Source organism: Amblyomma mixtum, chromosome 1 (assembly GCF_055824585.1).
Source record: "Amblyomma mixtum isolate Tamu chromosome 1, ASM5582458v1, whole genome shotgun sequence".
Taxonomy (NCBI): domain Eukaryota; kingdom Metazoa; phylum Arthropoda; class Arachnida; order Ixodida; family Ixodidae; genus Amblyomma; species Amblyomma mixtum.
In genome coordinates this window covers 14,423,941-14,451,572 of record NC_143012.1, presented here as the reverse complement: position 1 = coordinate 14,451,572, position 27,632 = coordinate 14,423,941, and the positions used below count along the sequence as shown (strand labels likewise).

Here is a 27,632-nt window from a genome sequence, read left to right as displayed (position 1 = left end):
GAAGAAATGGCCGCACCTGCTGGTCTGCCTGCAGTCCTCTCCGCTATCAGTGATAGCTTATTTAAAACATACACTTGTTTCTTGTCACTTCATCCAAATACCATAACTATTAGTCTTCCACTCAACTGAACCAACAAAATATAATTTAGACATACTCCTTGCATTGAATGGAGTCCGTGCTAGCTCACAGTTCACTCTCACGTCAATGCAAGAGCATATCTGATTTAGCGTGGACAAGAGAAAGTGTGCCATAATGTGGGAGTACTGGATTGTTTATTTCCTTGAAACGTAACATTGACTGATAATTATATACACTGAATGGATACAAATGAGTATACGTTGCACGTAGCTGACAAGGAAGGGGATAAACACGACTAGCGGCGGCGAGAAAAGTCAGAAAGAGAACACAAAATGCAGAGGATGTTTTGTTACTCAAGCAGTATGCATATTTGTTTCCAACGATGCCCTACCACAGCCCCTTAACGCTGCGCGTTACGAGAGCACCAAGAAATGAAGGGAAAAGTAGACATTCTCGAGGCCGGCAACAGAACGGAAACAGCACAGTCAATATAGCAGCGATAGAGTGAAACACCAACCAACATGCGTTCCGCGCTTACGAACTTTGCTGCAACTCGATACTTGGTGGCGTGCGACCTTACCTGTATGGCACTACTGAAAAAACCCTGATTGGACCAAGCTTTGAACAGTTAGTACAAGGGATTGGGTACTTACTCGAGAAAGTGACAGCATAAATATACACCACTGGTAGAGATAGAGGGGAACAGGGCAGGGAGGGTGTTGAAGGGGAGAGGTGTTCCGCCAAAGCCACAAGCGTGCTGATACTAGACATGGCCGAGAGATATACAGAGCTAACCGTTATTGTGAAACGAGCTAGTATGTGAGCTACTACGCTGCGGGCTGTCTACTTCCAAACACGGAATATACTGGCTGCGTCGATGAGGCAGGAAACGTAGGTTACAGACACATGGGCGCCGCTAGAAAGCACATATCTCAATGATGCAGTACTGCCTCGGCCACCTGTCCAAACAGAACGGCGGCTCGGGAAGGCTTGGTGGAGACAAATGGATTATGTACAATACGGAAACCAAAGCAGCAAAGCTACGGGTGTGATTACGTGCCAGACACATGCCACGCTGTTCATGCATAACTCAAGATGAAGTAAAGAGTAGAGAAACAGGCAGAGGCTGCTGCTACAAATACAAAAACAAAGACGGCAGAACTTCCACTGTGAGAGATTAACTATCAAGAGAGGGTAAACGGACAAGACAAACAAAAAGCAGTATTTCCTCGTCTCTTTGCCACGAGAAAAATATTGGTAGCGCTTGGGTGTAAGACTGAAATCAAAAGCACCAAAGGAGACAAACAGTGCAATGAATTCACAAGCCTCCATTCAAGACAATGAACGCTTACAACAAACGCGAAATGCTACGTATGGGAAACACGAAAGCACAGACGCAGACTGAGACAAAACACGGTAACAATTTGGAAAGTTCGCCAAGAACGAAGAAATGACACAGAACTGCACCTGAAACGTGCTCAACTCAGATAACAGCAACAAAACTGGAAAACAAAGACAAGGACGTGAAAAAAAAGAGAGAAACATTTGATTTTGGCGCACAACACTCATTGGAAGATGCAACCGTTAGGAAAGGAGGGTCAAAAGGAAAAAAAAAAAAAGAAAATGAGAGAACAGCAGGAAGCACAGAAGCACAGAGGAGGAGGTGGGGTGGGGGGTGAACCCAGGGTGACAGACACAATGCGAGGTATCCTAGTCTTACACCGTGCATTCTTATGCCAATAGATCTGCTTGCTACAACTACTCCCGACGCAAAAACAAGGGCCCCTTTCCAAACAACAGCAGAGTAGTGACAATCAGAGCCCTTGCACACAAAATGCACGCTCACACACACTCACACGCACACTGTAAACCCATCACAGCGGCAAAAAGACGCAAAAACGACACGGAACACAAAAACATGAAAATTAAAGGAACCATCCGTCACTGCCGCAGTACTTGCCGGCAAAAGAACCACAATCCATCATAGTTGTCGTCTCCCTTTGTACAAGCCATGGGTACAAACACAGCAGCTTGACACGAATGAAAAAATAAAATAATAAATTGCTGGGGAGTCATCACCAAAAATGCAACAATAAGAAAAAAAAAGTACACGCTCGTGTTGAAAGAGTAGTGTGATAATTTGCCACTAAAACAGCGGGAAAAATAATGCAACGATTAAATGGGGGGGGGCTTACCAACTTCAAGAATAAACGAAACGTGAAAACGACGGTAATGGGGACACGGCTACAGTAACAACAGCACTGACAACTAAGCCACACTGGCCTGCCTTCTAGGCCATTTTTTTTTTTTCGCTCTTTGTGTATGTTGCGTGAACCGCAGTTCGGGCTGCTGCTCCCAGAGCTTCGAGGCAACCGCTCGAAGAAATAGAGAAAAGAATGCGCGCTCGAGAAATGCACCTATGTCGGGTGCACGAAAAGGAAAAACCTCGTGCGCGAAAGGAAACACAAGAAAGGGAGCATTGCCGCAGCCAATTTCTCCTCTTGCCTGGAGGAGCTTTTGTCACTAGGGCTACAAAGTCTGGGGATTCTGCAAAAGCAGTGCATAAAGCGCCAGAAAAGCGGGGGCTGCTGCGTGTTCCGCGAAGGAAGAAGTTTGCAACTCCGCCGCCATCTAAACTCCGGGCGCGTCTCTCTCTCCCTTGGTGCTCCGCAGAGGAGTAGCTTTGAAAGTGTCAGCCTTCGCCCGGTACCTCGGCGATGTGACACGGCGAAATGAAAGGTCGCGAGTAAAAGAGAGAGAGAGAGACGACGAAAACGGCAGGACTGCCTCTGGAAGTGTCGTCTGCATAGGTTCGTCCAACGCTGCCGCTACTGCTCTCCACTTGAGAAAAAACACTTTGATGGCTAGTTTGCACAAAGAGGAGCATCTCCATCACGTCACTCTCCCTTTCCAGTGCATTACGCACGCTCTGCGTTCTTTTTTTTTTTTTTTTAGTCCAGGCTCCCTCTCCCCTCATGAAAGGAAATCAAGTCCTACGGCGCTCGCAAGCTGATGATGCGCTCGCTACGTACTACTTCAACGCTGATGATCGGGGAAACAGGATGATGGGGAGTCAAAGGGAAGCCACATATATCTGGAACAGTGGCAGGCTGGGGAGAGGGAGTTCTCAGGAAAGGGGGAAGCAAGAGAGAAAGGATACACGGAGCCCCAAGACCTCACTCACTGAACGCCAGAAAAAGCTAGGCAACAGGGCACGCATTCCCTCCCAAACGCTTTTCGCTGCGAAAAACTGGGGAACAACCGCCAACAGGTAACAACTGCCGCGGTGATTGGAAGCGCCTCTGCCCACTGTCTGTCTGCATCGGTTTTTTTTTTTTTTTTGCTCTCTTCTATGCATCGGTTCCCGACACAAAAGTGCTTCGAGACAATGGCCACCACAATTGTGTCGATGTGCAGTGAGTGGCATTTTTGTTTCTTTGCATCAAGTTTCCGGCTGGAAAGGGTGGGTAGTAGTCTGTGAACCCGCTTAGAATAAGAGAGCCGGAAACGGAAGAGCATCATTTTCGTCTTTGTTCCGCTGCTGCCGTCGTCGTCAGCGACGACTACGAGTCCGAAAAAAAGCGAAAAAAAAAAAAAATTCCCCCGAGTTGTTGTCGTCAAACCCCTCTCCCTGGTGGACCTGCCCACCACCACAAGACCCCGCTGCAACTGGTATGCTCTGCTTGTTACACGCTTTCCCCTCCAGCACCTGAGTTCCCGCAGTGTGTGAAGGAATAATGGGACTCATAACAGTGGCATATAAAAAGGCAGGCAGCTTAAAACTGAGACAAAACTCAATCCAGAGTGGGCAGGAGCACTTACTCCGCTGGAATAAAAAAAAAAAGAAAGCACCGGCTTGAGCACAGCATCGTATGTGTGCCGATCCGATCAATGAAAAGCACCGGGACAACGGGTGGGCGACGCACTTGCAATGAGAATAATTTTCTCAGTGTATTAAAAAAAAACTGAACGGAAAGAAAATGGGTGAGAGAAGAGAACACAAGTTTCTTTCACATGCCGCTCATTAGCGGACCGAAAGGGAACTCTTGGGATGAGCTGCTGCCGCTGGCCCCGAGGCTAGGCCCGCTGAGACCGGCGACGGTGTTGGAGGGGGCGACAGAGAGACGGTGCAGGGCTTGAGGGGGGGAGGTGGGCGGGCCTTAAGTGCCCACCTTCATCTTCTTGTAGCGGAAGTATGAGTCGGCGTAGTGGCCGCCCAGTGCCTGCGAGTGCTGGCCGATGTAGCCGTGCTCGGGCGACGGCTCAGGTGATGGCATCAGCTGGTGCACCTTGCGCTTGCGGTCCGACGGGGACATCTCGGATTCCTGTCGACGAGGCAACGCAGAGCGGAAATGTCTTTTCAGCGCATCTCCAAAGATAGAAGCGAGTGCAGGTCAAAGAAGAAGACTTTGACAAGAGAAAGCTTAAGGAGGTTCACGGTTTTGACATTTTATAAACCAACATGGGCGCCGATGATGATACTAACTCCAAAAGCACTTACGTTATCAATGGCGCTGTGTTTGAAAAGACGGCACGTTACTTAGAAAGCGGTATCCTTGGCTGAGTTGCAGCGAAATGCAAGGCTTGCTCTTCAGCAGTCCACAAGCTGTACTACAGACTCCTTTTTTATTCCTTTTTCTAGAAGGACTGGGACCGGCTAGGGTATTTTGCATATCAAACATTGTCACAGCGCTCTGTGGAGCCGGTTAGCGGCACCAAGGGGCCATCACTTCGCTTCACCGGTTTACGGCGAAATCGAGATCGGGCATCCCCGCATGGCACTCTAGACCTTCGAATTAACCAGGCTGGTGTAGTCCACTGCTTCAAATTATCCAGTCAAATTTATGTCAGAAAGTACAGGACTGCAAAAATTCTTCGAATGATCCGGGATTTCGCATTAACCAAGTTCAAATCATAGAGGTTTTACTGTATTTTACATGAAAACAGTGACTAGAATGACCTTTCAGCAGGTAGATACAGTTAAACTTGGATGTAACGACCCTGCATATCCTCAATATTACAATTTTCCGAATCCCCGAACACTGCCCCCACTGAAACATGTATTTGTAAACCATATGCAATTAAGGCAATGCAGCGGTCGACCTTGATATAATCAACTAGCCACGTGAGCTATCCATTAACTAGTGCTGTGTTACTTGAAATATGGCTGAATCACGCGAAAGTTTCATGACGATAAAACGGAAACAGCCACGAAAGGAATGCTTATGATCACAACGAGCAAATGCTCTCGACACGATGCGTCGTGCGCCAGCGTGATTGGCACCTCTCGGGTGTTTCCTACTCCCCGTTTCCTCGTCCGGCACGTTAAGAAGCCATGTCATTATTCACGGCAGAGACAGTAGCGGCAGCTACCGCAATCGCACTCTCAACGCGATCGTGAAATGTCTCCCCATGCTTACGACTTCCGAGTAATGAGAGTTTATGGTGAACACGCTTTCTAGGCCATTTCATTTACATTTATTTCATCATTTTGGCTTCCATTCTGCACAGCCTTTCAAGTTTTCACCCAAAAACTGGATATAGCGAACACCTGCACGTAAATAAAAATTGCAGACTTTTCTAGATTTCAGTATATTCAGGTTTAACTATAACTGCAAATACATTTACTGCAGTATGCATGAAGTGGGCTGATGAGGGAAGTCATGAAACAAGCTCACATTACCCTCACTGAAAACGGCATTAGTGAAGTTTTGTTTTCTCACACTGTTCTTAATGGCAGTGAATTGAAAGACTGAATTGAACTGAATTCAATGCAGCGCTTAAGCCAGCCTGCTTAAAGAGCTGCATGACAGCAAACAATGCATCATTGGTTATATCCCAGCTATTTTCACGCCTCATGCTCCTCACTTCTTACGCGTCACAGCCACTGTTTGGTTGATGAAACTGAAACAGCATGTAAGAAGAAATTCAATTATAGATTACTCAATGGTAGCAGACGAATACCACGTGGTGATCCATGCATTCTAATGTCTTATGCATCATTACAGAGAAGAAAACATGCAACTAAAAAGAGGTGTCTACAGTCCTTTAAGAGGTCAGCCTCTCTAAGCCGAGTTATAGCAAGCCTATGGACAGGAAAACGATTGAGGTAACATTTAAGGGGGGATGAGGGTCTTGTAAACTTTTTTTTTATTTGTTAACATATCTTTCTGAAACTTAGCACCTGGGTGTATCATTGAATGCTGATTTCGAATATGCATTTAGATTTCAAATATCTCAGCTGGAAGGAAATATATGGCAAAATGAAATATCCTAATTAGGTCATTTCTTATGGGCCTTTTTAGTAAATTATCAGTTAAATAAACATTTTTAAAGAATAAGCAGACATTTGCAAAGGCCCAAAGCACATCCTAAAGCTAACAGAATGTCTACAAACTAATTTTGTTGATCATAAATAAACAACAAAGTTGGAAAGAAAAAATGACGTGGCGGTAATTAGCCCACACTTGGCCTAATTGCTCATATATCATGTTTAAAGGAAAAAAGAAAGCTTTAGCATGTGCTTTTGGCCTTTGCAAATGTCTGATTATTCTTAAAAAGTCATTCTTCAACTGATAAATTACTATAAAGGCCCGTAAGAAATTGCCTAATTTGAATGTTATTTTGAGATAAATTTTCTTCCAGGTAAGATATTTGAAATCTAAATGCATATTTGAAATCAGCATTCTATGGTACACCTGCGTGCTAAGTTTCAACAAGTTATGTCGAAAAATAAAAAACAAGTTTTCAAGACCCTCATCCCCCCTTAAACGACGAAAAAAGCCAGACTGCGTTAGCTGCTATGAGCAATGGTTGAGAAAGACCGCGACGTAGGCGTCCGACCCTGAGATGGGTGCGACTCCTCACCTGCTTGTCGTAGGAGGACCCCTGCTGCATGATGGGTTGACCCGACTGCTCCTGAGACTGCTGCCCTCCTGCCCAGGCTGACTGCCAGCTGCAAGACGCGCCGGGGGGACTCTGCTGGTCGCGGCTCTCGCTCGACATGTTGATGGCTTCGTTGTTTGCATCAACCTGCACAACAGCCACGCAGCACGGTTAGCCGAGCAAGCTGCGCAGTGTGGCACCACTGCGATGCCAAACAATGGAGGCCAAAGTATAAGCGGCAACAGGACATAAATGCACAAGAAGGAAGATTATACCCGTCATCATCACAGCCATCATCAGCAGCCCAGCCACACACCCTTCAGGACAAAGGCCTCTCCCACTGATCTACACTCAACCCAGTTCCGCACCAGCTACAGTCACCCTATCCCCGCAAACTTCATCTCAACCACCTACCGGACTCTGCAGCCCGCCGCTTTCTTTTCCTTTTCCTCAGAATCCAAGAAGACAGATGGAGGTGAAGGCTAATTTGTGATCAATGAGACAGGCCTTTGTTCAGCAATAGATGCAGACGGGATAACAAGTTTACCAAAGCTTTCGCCCACTCGGTTCCGGACAATTTCTTTACCTGCTGCTGCTGCTGTTGTTGTTGCTGCTGCTGCTGCTGCGGCTGGGGCGGGTAGGTGCCCTGACGCTGGCAGGCGCCCGCCTCGAAGGCCCAGCTGGGGTGCTTACTAGAATTATCCATGGTGGAATAATTAAGTGGACACTGGGGCTGGTAGACGGGCTCGCCCTTGCGCTTGTGGCGCTCCTCGGGCGAGCCACCCTCTTCCGCCGCCTGCTTGGCCTTCTCCTCCCCGTTGCTGCTGCTGCTCGAGGCTGCCGAGCCGGGCTGCTGGCCCTCGTACTGGCCGGCCTCCGACGGGGGCGCTGGCAGGCCGAGCGCCATCTGGCCCTGCAGAAGACGGCACATAAAGACGCTTTGCATATTGCAGCACAACAAAGAGACACACAGGGACAGTAAAAGGAAAAAGATAGGCAGCAAGATGTCCAATTCTGCACACACAGAACTCTAGACGGACAGCAGAGGGGCATTTCGCAAGGCGCACAGACCCAACACAACATATAAAGAGCTTTACATGGTCTGTAATGCACTGGCCCGCTCCGCATCATGTTAACTCCTAGCAACACCATGTTAACTCCTAGCAACACCATGTTAACTCCTAGACAACACAAAACAACAAACTGAACACTGGGCAGAAGGGGGGGGGGGGGTCTTCCTCTCTTGTTCAGTTTATTTTGTGTTGTAAAGAATTCTGTCATCCTGCCTTCTCACTACCGCTGTTCACTCATGGGCTACCTAATATGAAATGACAGAGCGACGCCCTACTACTGGTATAGCTATGAGCATGTAGCGATGCGCATGTTTAACACCGGCCATGTGCCAAAGAGAACGAGGCAGTGCCAGCACAAGAGATTAAGAACGCTGTCGGACTTTGGACTCGGCCGGATGCCGCTGCCGTGGTTCTTCCAGCTTGCTTTAATAAATGTGAACGCGGTCACCCCTTCCCGGCGACCTCAATAAGCTCATTCACTGGTGTAACTGGTGGGAGAAACACTGCCACAAGAGTGCAAGACAGAAGTGCCTCATTCTGCTGTCTCAATGGTTCATGCTCTCACTGATGTGCAGACCAGTGATAGATATTGATCCTTGTTCTGTATGTTTCCAGTTAGCGCGTCCATGACTGTATGCTGATGCATTATGTGCCACTACTGTCCAACACTGGATTCCAGGACTCTTTCTGGACGCTTGCGGTATGCAAGTCCAGACACACCCACATGTCGAACTCGGTTCAAGAAGCCTTGTTAGCCAGGCATAAAAACATGACTAAGGACTTTGAGGTGCCTTCAACTGCACAAGTTCTGCACAACCCATACCAAAAAACATGAGCCACTCACCAGGGCCTGTTGGGTGCAGATCTGTTGGTTGAAGAAGTTCTGAAGAGCTATGAGGGCATGGTTGCTTGCCGCAGTCGTCGAAACCTGCAGACAACACAGGCTAAGCTTTACAACAGTGCCAACCAACAATATGCCAATATACAATGGTATAAACTACTTGTGCTTTATTACGACGTCGCATTTTCTTCTGAGAGAGAACAATGTGATCTGAGTTACACTGGGTAGAGTTTATGTTTAGCATTGCCACTGTCTATACCGGGCAAGTTTTGTCTGGCACCAAACAGCTAACAGAGAAAATTTAACGTATACAGAGAGACTGAAAAAAACTGAAAAAGAGAAAGCTTAGTGATCCATGAACTATTTAAAAATGACTGTCTTATCTGCCCACTTCTACACATCAAAATTTTGAACCAGTGAGTGTCTTTGGTGGTGTCTCGAAACTACCAGACTGCAACAGAAACTAACAGAGTGTAGCAGAAATGCTGGAAATCGGTCCAAGCATCAAAAATGAGTTTCAAAAGTAATAAAAGAGACTGCAATGACTTGGAGTAGTGTAGTTCGTGGCATGATCGCCCAACACGACACAGCTCTTCCAGACAGGAAAAAGATGTAGAATAAGGGCCTATTCGTGCACACTCCATGTCAAACTATTTTCGAAACGGTGGTGCACAAGACATGTCCTTATGGCTGGTATCTTCGATAAACTTGCACAGTAGATGTCCAAAAACCAATTCGATACACAGGAGCCCACGGTAATGAAGCTGTACGCACACATGTGCAATTTATTGAAGATAAAATTGTGCACCGGTGTAATTTATCAAATATGCTAAGAGGCTATAATCTAATGAAAATAAATATAAAAGCACTTACCTGAGACGCATTCTTCCCCTTGCCCTTGAGGTTGATGGCTTTCTGGAAGGTTTTTGCAACTAAAGAAAAAAGATGATGACAGATACTCAGAACAAAAAGAAAAAAAAAAATTTATTTCAATGTACACGGCACTCGTGAAGGGTATATTTGACTGCGCACTCTGGAACAATGTGTGCTCCCCTCGCATACTAGTTCTAGCTATGATCCCACACGAGATCCCACAAAAATTAGCCTAGCTCATAAATCTTGAGACTGATATATTACAATGGGTTAAATAACTGTTATGTGATTTACAGAGGTGTTTGCAGGCAATAAGACATTTCAAAACCAGTCTGTGCTATTCAAGTTGTTCAATATGACTTTCCTGGCGGCAAGGCTGCAAAGAGACAATACCTGCCATAAGCCTACGGCAACATGTGCTTCAAGCAGATTTGTGATCAAATTTTGTGGTTAAACGGATAAGTAAGTCCACTGTAAAAACAACCAGTTCGATCCTGACAGGAACTGTTAAATTGCTATTCGATCCTGAGTGTTTGCAGACTGAATTGTGAGACTTTAGAAAAAAGCGCCTGATTAGCAAAGGATCACCGGAGCTTGACACTCACAAACTGCACACTTCACTAATCCAGAACATTGGGATCATTGGGAATCCAGAATCATTGAAAGGATGCCAATGAGTAATCACTGCCTTATTCCCAAACGAACAAGCAGGCTCACCCTTTGAGTTCTGCACGACCGAGAATTGGGCGAGCAGTGCGGGCGAGAGTTGAGGCGTCTGAATGATACCATTGTTCTTTTCCAGCTTCTTAGCCTGCACACACACACAAAAAAGAAAAAAAAAACACTATTACTAGTGTACACAAAACACAACACTCACACTGAAATGATAAGCCACAGAACAATGACAGGCAAGCAAGAGCATCGTAAGGGTAGTGTTCGGTAATGCTCAGTGAGGCGGAAATATAAAGGGGCCATGAATACTTTTCACGAATGCTGGCACCTTTGAGGCTTTTAAGCATTGTTCTAAACAGTGAAGGATATACAGAGGTAATATGATCATGCGAGGACACACAAAGGGTCGTGAATGAAGGGGAGACAAGGAGCAAGCATAGGGAAAAGATACCAGAAAGGAAAGAAATGAACCATGCTGAAAGGGCAGTAAGACTCTCTACAATACCACACCTGGACACTGAAAAGAAATTCATGAAATGGGCAAAACGAGCAACTTCAGCTATACATGGGCGAACGTGATGGCACAAACAGACCAGTCCAACACATGATGCTAAACCAGGAAATTTTTGAAAAATTGATGAGAAGCCAGTGCAGGTCTCAAGCAGCACATGCAATATGCACGGTGCTCAGGTGATGTCAGTAAGCCGCCACCTTGCCAACCCCAGCCTTTGACGACGAATTCAAGGGCCTGCCCACTTCTCTTCTTGTACAATGACACTGGACAGTGGCCTCACTTTGAAGTGTACGAGAAGCAACACAGGATAGAAGATATGAACTTAAAAAAAAAAAAAAGCAAGACCTGATTTAAGGGGGGTTCATGTCCTCCTTGTGATATGAACATGTTATTGTGCACACTATTTTACTCCTAAAAGAACCCTGAAATGATTCTGATGGCCATATTCTGACGCAACAAATCTGTAAAAATTGTTTTTGTATTCGAGGCAAATGTGGAAGCTCTGCGTGGACCCTATAATTTAAAAAGCAACAGGGGCAGGTTGGGGCATTGGCTGGGCGCAGTCCCGACCTGTTTTCTTTATTTTTTTTTTCTGGCATGTAGGCACGTATGGATTAAGGGGGAGAGCAGCAGCATCATTTTTAATCGCCCATGTCTTTGGTGTTAATGAAGCTTACAAAAATATCTTTGCGGTGTGGTGACGAGTGACGGAACACTGATCACTTGTGCACTTTTTCTAACCCCAGTAAATATATTTTCATGGTCCCTTCAACACAGCCCTATTCATTGCGTGCTCAGGTGATGATGTCAGTAAGCGTGCGTGTTGGTGCTTATGGTACTACTGGCCCTATTCTGCCTGTATGGGCACTATATAGGTTTTAGCCTACTCATAGTCTACTCTAACTGCCCCGACTTACCTTGAGACTGATAAGCTCTTAGTACTCCTCCAAATCATACAATACTGCAGTCAATGAAAAGTCTTGAGCAGAGCTCGCACAGAACAGTATGAATACGAGCCTCACCTGTGGGTCGTTCCACGCGAAAGGGGACGGCGCGCCAACTTCTTGACATTTTCGATTTGGCTGAAAAAATTCATATGAGTTAGGATAAGCCCGAATAGAAAGTATAGGGGTGATCTTTCGAAGAAAAAAAAAATTTCGTCCTCCAGATGTTATGCTCCGAAGTGTAACAAATCATTAACATCTATGTATTTTGAGAAAATTATTGTTAATGAACTGTTGCTTTTCCATAGAAGTTGATCTCAGCACGTAGACATGTACTGAAATGCTTTGTTGAGTCTCCAAAAGTAAACGAAGAACGACACCATTTTGTTTTAGTTGTTAGCATGAGTTTCCGAGCTAAATCGTCCATAAAGCAAGTTGTATGTAATACTGAACGTGAAAAAAATAACTAAACTAACTGTAACTAAGGTCTGCTTCTGCATGTAATGGTAGGCAGTGAAGTGGAAATTAGATGAAATGATGGGAGCTCGAAATGCATCATTCTGGTCATTAAAATCTTTTAAATTATTCGCGGCAGTTTGAAGTGCCTAGTGGTCAATCAGAACCGTGATGACGTCTCATTTTCGCATCCTATAAACCACTAGTACATGTCTGTACTCACTCAGCTGAAAGCTGTTTAATGTGGCTTCCAACATGGTATAAGCTGGAGAGAAAGTTCTTTTCACATCAATTCATGCAATAAGGCTAAGGGTGAAGAAAGACAACTGGGCACCAAAACACACACAAAAAAAGGGGCTAACACTCAAGCATTTGTACTTTCGGAATGCCTGGTAGGGGCAGTCAATATTATGGCAGCCAAGAAAAATCCGGTTGGGGCAGTCAAGATTACGTTCTCTTCATTTACCACATCAAGATGACTGAAATACATGGGCCCCAATGGGCTCTACGCATTTCCACCCTGTCCATTGTCTCAACTGAGGGCTTCCATATTAACAAGGCATAAAATAACTAAAAATGTTTGGTTTGGTTTTATGGGGTTTAACGTCCCAAAGCGACTAAGGCTATGAGAGACGCCGTAGTGGAGGGCTCCGGAAATTTCGACCACCTGGGGTTCTTTAACGTGCACTGACATCGCACAGTACACAGGCTTTTAGAATTTCTCCTCCAAAGAAATTCAACCGCCGCGGCCGGGTTCGAACCCGCGTCTTTCGGGTCAGCAGCTGAGCACCATAACCACTGAGCTACCGCGGCGGCATAACTATGTCTCGTCCCAAGAAAAACTGTTCATAATTGGAGTTTCTCACATTAATATGGGTCGTATTTATAGTACACGGCTGTAGAACCGCAAAACAGGAGACAAGTTTCGGGATTTCCACATTTTTCAAAGTAAATTTGGGGTGCATACCCTATTTACTTGCATAATTTGCGCACCACCAACAGATCTTCGAAAAAAAAAAAAAAAAAACTACTTGCATATTTTGCATTCTCTGCTGTGCAAACCCACCAGCATGTACGTGGGTGCATGCAATGGCAGGCTTGGGAAGATCGGCGTGGTTGGTTTCCCTGATAAACAGTTGTGCGCGTGCCTGAGTCTGAAACTACTGGTTTGCTGCTTATCAGCCAGGCCACACTCAAGTGTGCCGTTTTGTTGTGCCCGTTATCTCCTTTGCCTCTCACTGCTGGCTTTGCGACCGCATTGTTGTGCGTTTATTGTTCTGAGCTTGAGCCGCCATGACATCCAGCAGGGAACTGCATAACGTGGGACGGGTCAGGACAGACTGAGTCTTATATTTGGACTAAGTTTGCTTTCTGGCCAGTAAGGGGTGCAAGATGAGGGCCTGGTCTACCTATAGGCACCAATATACAGTACATACTGTGCATTATTACCTTTGTACCGTTTTTCAGATGTGTTCAGAAAATTTTTGGGTCATCTGCGCACCGAAACCTTAATTAAATAAACAGTAAATGTGGTATTTTTGGACACAACTACCGTGCCATATCGTTGCGTTAAAGTTGATAAAGGTCCTTGCGTTGTTCTTCACTATAATTGTAGATATCTTAATTCAGCAAGAAAACAACGCTGGTAAATGTCAAACAGGTAACGGTGCACGACATTACCACAACAGCCAAATGGTCAAGCCACTTAATTAGTTGCACATATAAAAAAACTGAAAAACTATTTTTTTTTTTGTTGGGGAGAAAATTTCTTTAAAAAAGAGTCACACCGGCGTGGTGTCCAGGCACTCACCCTGCTGGCAACTCATGGCGGTGTCTCCTACGGTCGAAAGAAATGTAGTCTTTCGGCAACATTGGGTTAGCAGACAATGTCTCGCAATTCATTGGTAGTCAGAGAAGGCATCATCCCCCACCCGAGTTTGAAAAGGCATACATACCCTGTCGCAGCAACTTGGGTCATCTATTCATTGCCATGGTAAGTGATGGGACTCATCCTAAGCCATCATAATGTTCCAGTAATTTGAAATGCTATTCAGATCATAAATGACACTACTTCTGAAGGAGTGCTGCTGATTGTGTGCGGACTCTATATTCATATAAAGAAAAATGACAGTGTCGCGCAGGTATTTGACCCTGACTTTTAACGTGTACCCAGTACAATATATGGTGTGCATATACAGGGTGCTCCATTCACTTCAATACAAATAATTAAAATTGAATTACCTATGCATCACTGAAAAAGGTAGATACCTTATTAAAACTAAATATAAATATCAATTTGCCTATTTATCTAACATGCTCTGACTGCTTTTTAAATCTTAGGTTTAGGTGAAAACTATAGTGAATAACACGGAACGGCCTATGTACTGAAAGCATTACGCCGTAACATATTTATTAAGAAAAACTGATATGGTGAAACTGCTCCACTTGGTCGTGTTATATCAAAATTTTTAATGCTTATAGAAACTACTAATTAATTATAGGAGTGGGTCTGGAAATAAAGGCTATGTTTTACCAAACCAGAGCATACCAGATGCTGATGCCACGCTGGAGTAAAAAAAAATAAAATGACTTCTAACAGAAAGTACTCGTAAAATTTTTTTTATATGTGAAACTGATTAACTGGCTTGACCATTTGGCTGTTTTCGCAATGTCATGTGCCGTTTTACACATGGTGTTTTCTGGCCCTCAGCGAGGCCGTTTGCACAGATTGAGATATTTGATTGAAATTAAATTAAAAACAACTCAAGGACTCCTATCAACTTTAATCCAACCAGCATTATTATCAAGGCTCTAGAAAACACAGCAGAACAGATCTGTCCCTAAATTTAAACCCCCAATTTACTTTTAAAAATGTGGAAATCCCAAAGCGTTTCTCCTGCTTGATGCGCCTAACTCAATACAAAATTTTGTCGTTCACTGCTTCCCTTTTAGGGCGCGACAGGGCACATGAATACATGTCTACGTGCCAAGATGCTCATTAACGATAGCTCATTAACAACAATTTTCTAAAATACCCAGATTAAGGCGATTTCTTAGACTTTGGAGCACGACACCTGGAGATCAAAGCTTTTTTTTTCTTCAAAGAATGCCTCTATACTTCTACTTGGCTTTGTCGTTATTCATACTAACTGTTTAGCCAAATCCGAAATGCAAGAAATGCGCGCCTCTCATTTCGCATAGAATGAACCCTGTGGTAAGAAAATTTCTAGCCGTTCATCTGCCGATGATATCAATGTGATGCCAAGAATTTCAATACAACCTGCCGATGTATACTTTCCTATCGTTTTAGATGCTGTGGTCATATATCAAGACAGCTTGTGATGACCACACAGATTTTTTTAATGACTGGAGAGGTTAGTACAACGAGCTTGGGCATGCTGATTCCTGGGTCATGTAATGTTGTGATTCTGATATTGATTTCATTCTATTTTTGCTTTCTCGTCCTTCACAACAGGCCGAAGTGACACCATGCCCTTGATTTCCATAACTTTGCTCGAGCCAGTAATGAAGAGTAGACGCGGGGCACAGTGCCCATTCAGCCAATGACAAAGGGTGGGAAAAAAACAGCAATGGTATTGGTTTCAAAATCATTATGCCAGCCCTGATGAACACTGAGGCATAAAACAAAAGTGAAACTCAGAGGCAACATGCAGAAACACACAGAAACATGCACAACACTTACAAGCATGCCCACTGAAAGCCATACTAGATTCTGAGAACTCTGCTACCGTAGAACCTCCCTATAGTGAAGTGGCTCAGACAAGCGAAAATCTTTATTGAAGTAGAACTCTTCTAAAGTAGAGTCACTCAGACCAACAAAAATTTTTACCATGTCAGTTTTTGGTAATGGCATGACTCTAAAGATGCTTTCTGGTAATTAATTGGCTACTTACTGAACACATAGTGTTGGTTTAGCAAAGAAACACTTAGAAATACCTTCCATCCTGCTCTTCTGGTTTCTTTATATGATAATTATTTATTTTCAGTTGTCACATTTTATGTTATAAAATTTTCTACGTCGCCTAAAACTTCTGGTAGTATGTGCCGTATATATATATGAATACAACATGGCCTCAAACAGCGTGGGAGGTGTTAATACTCGAGAGACACAACGAAGCATGGCAAAACACCCCCAACGCAGTGCTGCGACAATTCACCCCTTTTTTGCCTTCCCTACTCCTCACTTAAGTGCTTTCCCTCTCTTAGTGGCCCATGCTGCTCATGTTTATAGCCTGCTACTCCTTTTATATATTTTTTTTATGCACACCGTAAGCTTTGCCTCAAGGCTTGACAGCAGTCATAAAGTCAGCTTTTCCTTGCAGCTTGCAACGCCGAAAATTCCAACGCCAGATTTTCTGGGTAATGGGCCTTTAATGCTATCGTGTTAAAATGGAACCGTAGTTTCACTTCACTGTACCCATGGAAGTTTACTATGCGCAAGTTTACTATAGCGTGGTTGTACTGTACCTGAGGAAAGGTGAGAAGACCACAGCTAACACAGAGGACGCACACATGCACAGTGCCGGCAGCGCACGTACCTGTTCCTCGATAATGCGGTTGTAGAGCTTGTACGCGCTGACGCCAGGGGAGGTGAAGAGGATGTTGAGGCGGTTGCCGTTGAGGCAGTGGCCGTGGAGCAGTTCCTTCGTCTTGCGAGCGTCCTCGTGCAGACGGAATTCCACAACGCCAAAACCTTGTGGTACGCCGTTTACGATGGACAGCTGGCAGTAGGTCGGACTGGCAACGGTCGTGAAGAGCTGCCGGAAGGCATAGATGTCGCAGAAGGTGGTGGGCAGGTTCCCCACGTAGAGGCAGCGCGGGTACAGGTCCGCGTAGTTGACCAGGTTGTGCTCGAGCCAGTCGCAGTGGATCTCCCCCTGGGCCACCTGCTTCTTGTGCAGCAGGTTCTTGGCCTGGCAGGCGACGGCGCGGCTGCAGTACTCGACCAGGCCGAAGCCCAGGCTCTCGTCCGTGGCGTGATGGTAGATGAGGAAGCAGCGCACCACGGGCCCAAACTTCTCGCACAGCTCCTGAAACTGCTTGACCGTCCACTGGGTGGGCAGGTTGGTCACGCACAGGAAGCTGTCGCTGCTGCCCATCTTCAGCTTGGCGTCCGTGCCCAACAGGGTGCGCGGGAAGTTCCAAGGCCGGATCAGCGGGTCAAACTCATACGAGCTGTCCACTTTCATGCGCGCTGCACACAACAACGTGCACCTTCTATGAGGGCCCAATTAATGCCACAGCACATGTCAGTTACGCTGCTTCACCTTTAATGGATGAACAACAGGTGATAAAGATGTGTGCAGAGGGATAACATGAAACAGATGCAGAGGCGGCTGGTCAAACTCATACGAGCTGTCCACTTTCATGCGAGCTGCACACAACAACGTGCACTTTCTACGGGGGCCCAATCAATGCCACAGCACACGTCAGTTACACTGCTTCACCTTTAATGGATGAACAACAGGTGATAAAGATGTGTGCAGAGGGATAACACGAAACAGATGCAGAGGCGGCTGGTCAAACTCATACGAGCTGTCCACTTTCATGCGAGCTGCACACAACAACGTGCACTTTCTACGGGGGCCCAATTAATGCCACAGCACACGTCAGTTACACTGCTTCACCTTTAATGGATGAACAACAGGTGATAAAGATGTGTGCAGAGGGATAACACGAAACAGATGCAGAGGCGGCTGGTCAAACTCATACGAGCTGTCCACTTTCATGCGAGCTGCACACAACAACGTGCACTTTCTACGGGGGCCCAATCAATGCCACAGCACACGTCAGTTACGCTGCTTCACCTTTAATGGATGAACAACAGGTGATAAAGATGTGTGCAGAGGGATAACACGAAACAGATGCAGAGGCGGCTGGTCAAACTCATACGAGCTGTCCACTTTCATGCGAGCTGCACACAACAACGTGCACTTTCTACGGGGGCCCAATCAATGCCACAGCACACGTCAGTTACACTGCTTCACCTTTAATGGATGAACAACAGGTGATAAAGATGTGTGCAGAGGGATAACACGAAACAGATGCAGAGGCGGCTGGTCAAACTCATACGAGCTGTCCACTTTCATGCGAGCTGCACACAACAACGTGCACTTTCTATGGGGGCCCAATCAATGCCACAGCACACGTCAGTTACACTGCTTCACCTTTAATGGATGAACAACAGGTGATAAAGATGTGTGCAGAGGGATAACATGAAACAGATGCAGAGGCGGCTGGTCAAACTCATACGAGCTGTCCACTTTCATGCGTGCTGCACACAACAACGTGCACTTTCTAAGAAGGGAGGCCTCCCAATCAATGCCAAAGCACACGTCAGTTATGCTGCTTCACCTTTAATGGATGAACAACAGGTGATAAAGATGTGTGCAGAGGGATAACACGAAACAGATACAGAGATGGCTCACTATTAGGTTACTTTTTTCGGACAGAAGGAGCAACTGAAGAAGCAGCAGATAAAGCGTGCATGAAAATAACACGGTCAACGACCGGCTGATAATTTATAACAGATTGATAATTTATAACAGATTGATAATTGATAACAGACTGATAACTGACAACAGACTGATAACTGACAACAGATTGATAACTGAAAACAGATTGATAACTGAAAACAGACTGATAACTGACAACAGACTGATAACTGACAACAGACTGATAACTGACAACAGACTGATAACTGACAACAGATTGATAACTGACAACAGACTGATAACTGACAACAGATTGATAACTGACAACAATTGATAACTGATAACAGATTGATAACTGATAAAAGACCAGCTGAGAACAGTCGGTGATAACACAGCAGCTTGTAGAAATGTTATCTGGTTTGTGATCATGGAGCGCACCCTGTGCCAGCTCACGTCCACAAGTTTTGCACAGGAAATCATGTAATTACCAGCCAAACTTTGAACGCATGCATTCCACCAGCGCTCTCCTTCTTATTAGTAAGTTTATTACTAGTAACACCTCTGTCTACAGCTCTGTTTATGCAGCAGCTTGGTGGCACTCAGTTCTGGAGTATCTCTTAGGCGTCGACACACTTGGAACGCACCTGCACACGACAGCAACTGTTTCCTCTTGACAGCTCAGCAACGGCCATGCACCATTGTTTCCCCGAGAGAATGCGTGAAACAGGTGTGCGGACAGACGCCTCAGAGACAACACTCTGTTGTGACCCACAAAGTAGGAGGGATTCGCGTTAACTTGCAGGCTAGAGGGTTGTCGTGATTGCACCATGACACTTTAGGCTCTGTAAATGTGTTGTGCTCTCCTACACCGAAAACAAACTATGGGTATATTTTTGCAGCCGTGAACTTCTTACTGGAGCTCCTAGTGGACAGTGCTTTAACATTTTCTAGATGTAAAGCTTCACCTAAGATACTGTTGTGCAAAATGCATTGTGCGGCTGTAAAATATACACCCCGTCGTGACTTCTCCAACTTTTTTTGCAACAGCTAGTAAAGGTGCCACCTGGTGTTGTAAGCCTAGAAAACAACAAATGAGGAGTGCAAAGACGCACAGGATAAGGTAGCGGCACGGATGATCGCATCGCGCCCCTTCCTCAGTAGGCCTTTAAAAAATATGGCCGTCAGCAATCAAATTACACTTTTGACGCCCTTCTTAAACTAGGGTGTTTAGGACCAAAATTAATATTTTCTGAAGCTTGAAACCCCTAAAAAATGTCTTAAAGAAAAGTACCCATGCGGTGTTTTTTTAAGATACCAATACAATCCATTTTGGGAATTGCCACATGTCCAACAAGAAGTTCCAATGGAAGAAACCTAGCCCGAAACCATACTATGAATGTGAATAAATTTCCAGGACCAGAATTAAATGGGAGTATGCAGGGGCATTACATGACAAGTGTGCCCGATACTTCATTAAGGATTAAAAGGCCCGTGTAACAGAGGTATGACACCCGACTAGGAAGTTAGCCTAGCTTTTCAAGATAAAACAAATAATGTCAATATTTTAACACAACTGAGATTTTCAGCAAGGTGTGCACAAACTGCAACAAATATATCACTCAACAACAGCATGAAAACACATTTCGGGCCCAGGAAAGGTTTATGCAAAAAGAAATGTCCCTAGGGCTTACCTATGTGCGTCCTCCTGTTTATTTCTACCTTCTTCACCAGGGTCCCGGTTTGTTGGAAGAAATCAATGATATCCTGAAAGGGTGAAATAGCAGCTGTTAAAACAAGTATGGCTGGGGATTAGTGCTGCATTCTCACAGGTTGTAAAAAAAAAAAAAGGCAGGACCATCAGTGCCAACATTATGCAGCAAAAGGACTTGTGAACCTTGTGAAAGTGGACCCGCAATGGGGTGTTTTTCCAAAGGCATTCATATAAAATAATGGAAGAGAAGAATGGATACACACAGCATGGGTTTGCCTAGTTTTTTTTTTTTAACAAACAGGAGCTACCTCAGCTTGCACCTGGTCCAAAAAAAATTTACCTTTCTTAAAGTACTCATGGCCCAGGTGGTCATAAAACTGAACAGTATACTATATACTGTCATATAGTATACTTTATACAGTATATTATATACTGTCATATACTACGGTACTGGATTTGAGTACCACAACCTAAAGTGAAAGTGAACATGGTACAGCCCTAAAATAAAAAAAATTCAGGGGGCACTTAACACTGTTTACGCGCTGTGAAGGCAAAAGCATTAGTGTGTCATCGAGTGTTCGAACTCGACACAGGCTGCACACTGAGAAATGAAACGGACTCTCCTCCGAACGCTGATTCCACAAAGGTCCGATTAAAGCGCTCAAACATTTGGTTCGAATACCTATCGTGAGCTAGCCTCTAAACTGACTAAGAGATGTATGCTATACGCAACGATATATTGTATGACACTATGATCGGTTGTGTCACAATTCTGATACAATGATAGGTTCTTGAGGAAAGGAAATGGTGCAGTGACTGTATCATGTCTCAGTGGACACCTCAACCACGCCTTAAGAGAAGAGGTGAAGTCTGGGAAGGTATACAGTTGAAGGTGCATATGTTGTCGGTTCAAATCCCTGTCACAAGCTAGCTTCCAACATGACTAGCACAGCTAATGAGAAATCGTATGACACCACCCGGAATGCTGTGAATAGTGATGACGTCACAATATTTTTCTTGCAATTGCTGAGATTTTCTGTACCATCAACCGAGTACACTAGCACACGTCGCCAGCTTTTCTTTTAATGGGACTAGTAATGCTGGTGCATTAAAAAAGCAGCTGCTCACCTTTGCACGAAAGTGTGAGAGAAAAAATTTTCCTAGGCCCAATGAGGAGTTTCCAGCTCCGAAATTTATTCAGTTTTTTTTTTTGCATTTTTTTTCCTGCCTGCGCAGTGAAAAGTTGAGAAATCAAACAGAACGTCACTTAAAGGGTTTTATTCTTTTTTTCTTGAGGTTCTGGGCTAGCCTCCTTACTGCTACCACAATGAGAATACGAAAAGCTTAATAAAACTGTATGAAAAGAAAAAAAAAAGTCCGGTTTCACTTTGAAACATTTCGCAATGCCCAAGCAGACATTCCGCGGCGATTGTGGTACTGTCATGAAAAGCAGTGGCGTGGCTTTCTTGCAATGTTTACTGCAAATGCGCCTCATTTCAATGAGTTTCTGTAGTACAGCTGCAGGGTTTATACCTGTTGCATACGTGTAGGGGTTGCACTGTTGAGTTTAAACTGAAAAACACCGATAAAAGTACACCAAATTCATTTTTTAAAATTCAGTTTTAACCGAAACCAATCAGTGTTTCTGGGACGCACCTCACAGCTAGCTGGCTGTTCAGTACTACTTACAGTAGGTCACAGAAGAAAATTATATAAGTGCTGTAACCAGGAATGCTGTGAGACGATGTCATCTTAAGAATTTAGAGCTGCGGTTCAGTGGTTGTGAGTTTTCGATCATTTATCCGCAAACTGAGACACGCCGTTGTGGATCGGGAGGCTGCTCGTTCCAGCTAAGTGCTGTCAGCTAGTGTATACTCCGTCTACTCAGACTTATCACCCTGTCACTTGGTTAAGTAGGTTTTTCTACGGCTTGCAAGTATGCTGAAAACTTTTAACCATGACAGCTGTCAAAGCGAAACTATGTATAAACGGCGCAGAAGTTTCATGTAAAGGCTTCTGGAACGGTTAAGCGGCAGTTCCATAGCAGCCGTCAGCACGCGGACCATATGATGCGGGCCCACTTAAGCTTTTATCTCACGACTTGAGCATTTATTCCCGACATATTTACTTTTTACTACGACTGTACAACTTCCTTCTACAAGGACGTAACTCTTAATACAACTATTTGTTTTTTAATTAGTGCTAATAGTGAAAAAAAAAATTGATGCAGCACATGGATAATCACATCTTTCACACAAAAACAAACAAAACTTCGAACATAGGAAATCATATTCGCTGAAAAAAAAAAAGAAAACGAAAGTTGTGCTCCGAAACAAACAGTGAAAACTGTTTGCTCAATTTCCAAAAAATAAAACCAAACAGTCCAACCCCTACATATGTGACAATAATAGAAGGACTAATTTCAGTGCATTTCAGCAGCAGTGCCCTTTTTGCATGCATGTTCTGAAATCTAAAGCAATTCCTCAAAGTTTGTTCACTACGCTACAAACTGGATCATTAACAGCATAGTTTCAAAGAGTGGTTCTTTCTAACAAAGTTGTATGATGTAAAATGGCCACAACTACAACTCTGTTGCAGCTATGTGTATATGCGAGTGTCCACAATTACCTTAAGCTATTAAGGGCCCTGCATTGGCAAGAAAGAGATAGAAAGCTCCTTGATGAAAACTGAGATTAGCACTTTCCAGTCTTCACTATGGAATTCCCTGCCTTTGCAAGAAAGCTGGCTTCTATTAAGAAATATCTGTTTCAATAAGCACAGTAGCCCTGAAAAACTTGGTGAGCAATTCAGTAGTTGCAATATTAAGAAACCTATTCCCTCACAAAGAAACCTAGTACACTGGTTCAAGCATCAAGTTCAACCCTTTCTAATGACATCCAGCAGTGCAAACAATTGGTGTCACCTAAAGACTCTTACACTGTGAAATGATTTCAATGTATTAGAACAAAGTGTTTTCAGTGCACTTCATCATTAATGCAGTATTCATGCTCGCAAACATGAAAATAGGTTCTGTACCAAGTCGTGCAAAGTCTGGGATGCTGCGAACAGTACAAATAAGCAGCAGGGGTTCTGACATAACAGATTGTTTTCTTTCACCGCCTGTCACTCAAAGCCAGCTTTGTAGGTTCACCGACAGTGCTTGAAGCAACATTCAGATGTATGCAGCTGTTACACCTACATAACTCCTGTACAAAGAATGCCCGAGACAGTTTATGTTAACATGTAATGGTGCATTATAACGTGACATGGGGAGCTAGTTTCTGCACGTGCCCTTTCAGTACAACACACTGAAAGTGACACTGAACCAGCGCAATTTTTGCTTTCAGTAAAATTCAACTGTTTGGCCTTTTGTAGGTGTCAACATTAAAGTTCTCTGCCTCAAGTCAGTGCTTATGGGCTGACAAGGGAACAGTTACTGAACATGAAAGGAGCATTAAGAAAGCCATGGCAGTCTTGCTGGTCAGTTTTCCTATGACAGCTTCTTCTTTTTTTACTAATACAGGTCTTTTTCAAGGGCAAAAAAAAAAAAATCACGAGACAAGAACAAGCACACTTTATTTACAGAAATAAAACATGGATACATTTGTAAGCAAACTTATGGGAGAGCTAAGTAAACGAATAACTAATTTTTTGTGCTTACTTCAAAACACCGAGAGAGACGACACTGACAGTGTTATCGTTGAAGACGACCCAGGAGAATCAATAAGCATGTCTGAATGCAGTGTCCGGCAGACCAATACAGCAAAGGGAATTACGCGGAGAAATTTTCGTATTCTGAAGATTAAGAAGAAATTATGCATAAGGGAAGCTAGAAAGCTGCTCGACAGTGCAATGACAACTGCTGTAATCTGACATAGTTGTCACCCCGACTGTAACTAAACACTATGAATAGAACTAGGTACCCACGGTCTGTAAAAAGCAAAAGCATATTTCAACCAAACTGCACCAGTGTCAGATTTTCAGCGTTTTTAACAAGCAGGACGGTGATGGACCGAAACGAGGAAACTGCAATGACTGCAGACAAAAAGCGGTCCTAATCATGATGAGATGGTGCAACACAGTTTAGTCAAAGCTCACATGGGACATCATGTCTTGCTCCTGACAGTACTTGGTAGTGCTGCACTATGATTTTAGCTGCCTATGAGCACTTGCTTATGACATGTAAACAAACTACCAGTACTTCTAAAGCACTTGGCTTCCTATGGTAACAGAAATTTAGATTTGCCTTGCTCTGTAATCGTGACAAAAAGCACTGCAGTAATTCACAATTGCAGCGCTTCTGTAGTCCGTCAATTTCTTTCACAGTCAGATGCAGATGCTTAGCTGCTTTGCTGTTATGCAGGAGCTCAGCGCTACAGTCAACCTTCACACTTTTGTCCGCTAACGTTGCGTTGATATTTTCTGTTACTGCGCAAAGCCAGTAGCGATAGCGGGGGACACTCGAGAAAGTCAAGGCAGATAACGCCGAGAGAACGATAAAAACTGAAGCCCGTTTCAGACACCGACCCCAGACAGCCGCAGTCCAAACACGACAACACCACGAAGCCGGTGGAACGCAGCTAAGCGTGTGTGCCTCGCTCACCGAAGCGCGGCTTCGGCCACTTCAAGGACGACAGTACCTCGCCGGGCCGGTGGCAATGCTTCTGCTTAGTTATTCACCTCTTGCCCCACCCCGACGACTTCCGCCATGTCGCTAACTAAGAATTACGTCTAGTATCCGCTCTATGCAACTTTTGTTTTTGTCAAACCTCGGCTGCCCTGTCCACACAATTCCCTGCCGCATTCACTTCCCTTATCACAGGCGGAACTCAAGACGCGAACGTACACGCGCGCACACCCACACGGATTTATTGACAAACAAAGCAGAGCAGGAAACCCGCGTTCGCGCGGCAGTTCTGTTTCCGCGTAAGGTCATTCCCATCTCTTCCGCACAAAGGCGGCGGTTGACAGCGGGCTGTGCCGTTCCGTCCTGATTTGTACGATGGCTCCGATCCAAGATGGTCCCATATTCTTGGAGTCGCGCCGTGGCCCGAGCCAGCGAAACATGCATGCCCCCGTGCCTCACCGCGGAAGAACTCGCGAGGCGCGCAGTGGCGGCAGCGGGGCGGGAGTCGCGACAAGGCATCGTATGAAAAAATAGTTCCACGCATCTTTTTCTATTTGTAAATAAGCGGCACACTGCAGCATGCGCGCCGCTCGGGTCAAGTAAAAGCGAACAGGCGATCGAAGAAAATAAAGAAGGGGCGGGAGAAAAGGCGCGCGCTGCGCAGGAAAAATACCACCACGGGATGCGGTACAAAAAAAATCGATACACTCGCGCGCACGCCACCACCGCCGCCCCTCCGCTGCCTGCCTCGGCTTCCTCCTCTCCGCGAGCCTCCTCCTCCTCCTCGCCTGGGCGCGGGCGCCTACCCTCCCCCACATGCGCGGAGCTGAAAAGAATTCACGACGAAAATAACGAGCGCTGAAGAAGGAAAGGAAAAACGGAATAAAAGGTGTCGGCAGCCAAGCAAACACAACGCTGCGCATGACATGTTCAAAGACGCTGGTTTCGGGGGCAGCGGTAATGAACACGGCGTTGCGCGGGCTCCATGTCGCGGCCGCACCAAACCGCAAGATAACGTTGAGGGAGGGGGAAAACAAAGAAAACGCGGCGCTATGCCGCTGGCTTTGTGGACGACGAAGCGGGAGCCCCGCCGTCATTGCAGGCGCCGCGCCGAGGGCCCCTGTTTGTTTACGAACGCTAAGGCAGCACAAGACCGGCGCTCGTGTTCGGACCCGGTGTGCATGCCCAGCTCGTGGCATCGCGTGAGCGCGGCGTGCGATCAGGAACGCGAAAGACTCGCCTTTTCGGTGACTGACGGCGAAAGATGAACCATTTGGAGATTCCGCCCGTTGTGGAACTGGCGGAGGGACTGTAGCCATCGCTCCTCGCCTTGGCCCGAATCGTTGCCGTTGATGAAAGGGCAGTTGGCGTCTCCGCTGCATATTTTCTCGCCTCCTTTAATCTGCGAGTAGCAGTCTTTCATGGCTATTCCAGAGTTCAGGCCGACACTTCTCACACCTGCCGTTGAACAGGCCGCCATATTGATGCTTTTTAAGTCTGCTTTCGCGTCCCGCGCGCATGCGCAGAGCCGGCGAATTCATCTCGCGGCAGCAGGGGAGGGCCGGACACGTTTTTGTTTGCTAGCTGGGGCGCTTGGGCTTTTGCTTGTGCTTCGCTGGCGCGCTGCTTCTCTCTCGTTCGGTTCCTGTCTGGCGGGGCCGAGCGAGCGGCTCGCCTGCGCGTTGCTGCCGCAGCGCGTATTTACTGCGCCCTTCGGGAACACTGGCCTCTCCGGTTTTGAGAGCGCGCGCACGCCCGCCGTGCGTGTGTGCGGGGGATTTTCGGTTTCGGCCGGTCGCTGGCTGGCTGCTACGACGCCACTCCCCGTGCCGCACCGAGATGTCTAGCACCGTCGTCTAAAAGCCCGTGCAGTTTTCTAGGCGACCACCATGCCGTGCCGCACACGCCCAGCGGAGGCGCGAGCGGGAAACAGCCGCATTTTCGGGCCCCGCCTCATGGCTGGCTGTCACTCAAACCAGCTGCGCCCCAGCGCCTCCGACTTTCGCATGGCGCGTGTCCCAAGCACCGCGAACAATCGCGACAAGCGTTGTAATGTTCTTGCGGAAATTTTGTGGCAGCTCAGTAAGGTTAGAGACTTTTAGAGTAGGGGGACGTTATGGGAATAGCAGGGCGCCAGTGCGCAGGCGCCGGACAGTAACTCCCCTCGGGTTATTCTGCGCATGCGCACTGGCTCGCCGCTATTTCCCTATCCCCCTAACAGATAGGGTCCCCTGTTCCAAAATTCCCTATTGTCACAGTGCACCTCTTCAGGTCACAAATAACTAGTGGACCACACTAGAGCTAACCAGCCTTCAGCACATTTATAGCGAATGCTTGGCACTAGTGTCATAATTGTTTGAGGCACTTGACACAAACGACATTACCGACATGCCTGAATCACCACCAAGCAGATCACTGCCCATACTGTTCTGAACCGCAGAAGGATGCTTTCTTGCAAAGCACAGACATCCGTTCATACTGGCAGATATAACTCTTGCCAAA

The 27,632-nt window shown here is 45.7% G+C and overlaps 1 protein-coding gene across 2 annotated transcripts; it reads right to left on the bottom strand.

Annotated features, from left to right (window-relative positions):
• Window positions 1–256: 256 nt before the first annotated feature.
• On the bottom strand, window positions 257–26,833 carry LOC149365517 (uncharacterized). 2 transcript variants are annotated; one of them, XM_089543319.1, is made up of 10 exons: window positions 26,371–26,833; window positions 20,484–20,556; window positions 16,897–17,552; window positions 11,960–12,019; window positions 10,469–10,562; window positions 9,752–9,810; window positions 8,882–8,965; window positions 7,551–7,877; window positions 6,947–7,111; window positions 257–4,404 (listed from the first exon to the last, which is right to left on the bottom strand). In XM_089543319.1, exons 1-10 carry the CDS (start codon window positions 26,608–26,610, stop codon window positions 4,240–4,242), a joined length of 1,923 nt encoding a protein of 640 aa, XP_089399445.1. In that variant the 5' UTR covers window positions 26,611–26,833; the 3' UTR covers window positions 257–4,239. The 2 variants fall into 2 exon arrangements, with proteins under 2 accessions (XP_089399445.1, XP_089399453.1); XM_089543327.1 differs by lacking the exon at window positions 11,960–12,019.
• Window positions 26,834–27,632: the final 799 nt, after the last annotated feature.

Bases quoted from the DNA above. Each gene is read 5' to 3' on its own strand.
- LOC149365517 (XM_089543319.1), bottom strand. From the start codon at position 26,610: ATGGCGGCCTGTTCAACGGCAGGTGTGAGAAGTGTCGGCCTGAACTCT. The intron at 12,020-16,896 runs GTACGTGCGCTG...GAATTTTTTCAG, and splicing joins ACCGCATTATCGAGGAACAG to CCAAATCGAAAATGTCAAGA. The intron at 4,405-6,946 runs GTGAGGAGTCGC...CCTCGTCGACAG, and splicing joins GGTCCTCCTACGACAAGCAG to GAATCCGAGATGTCCCCGTC.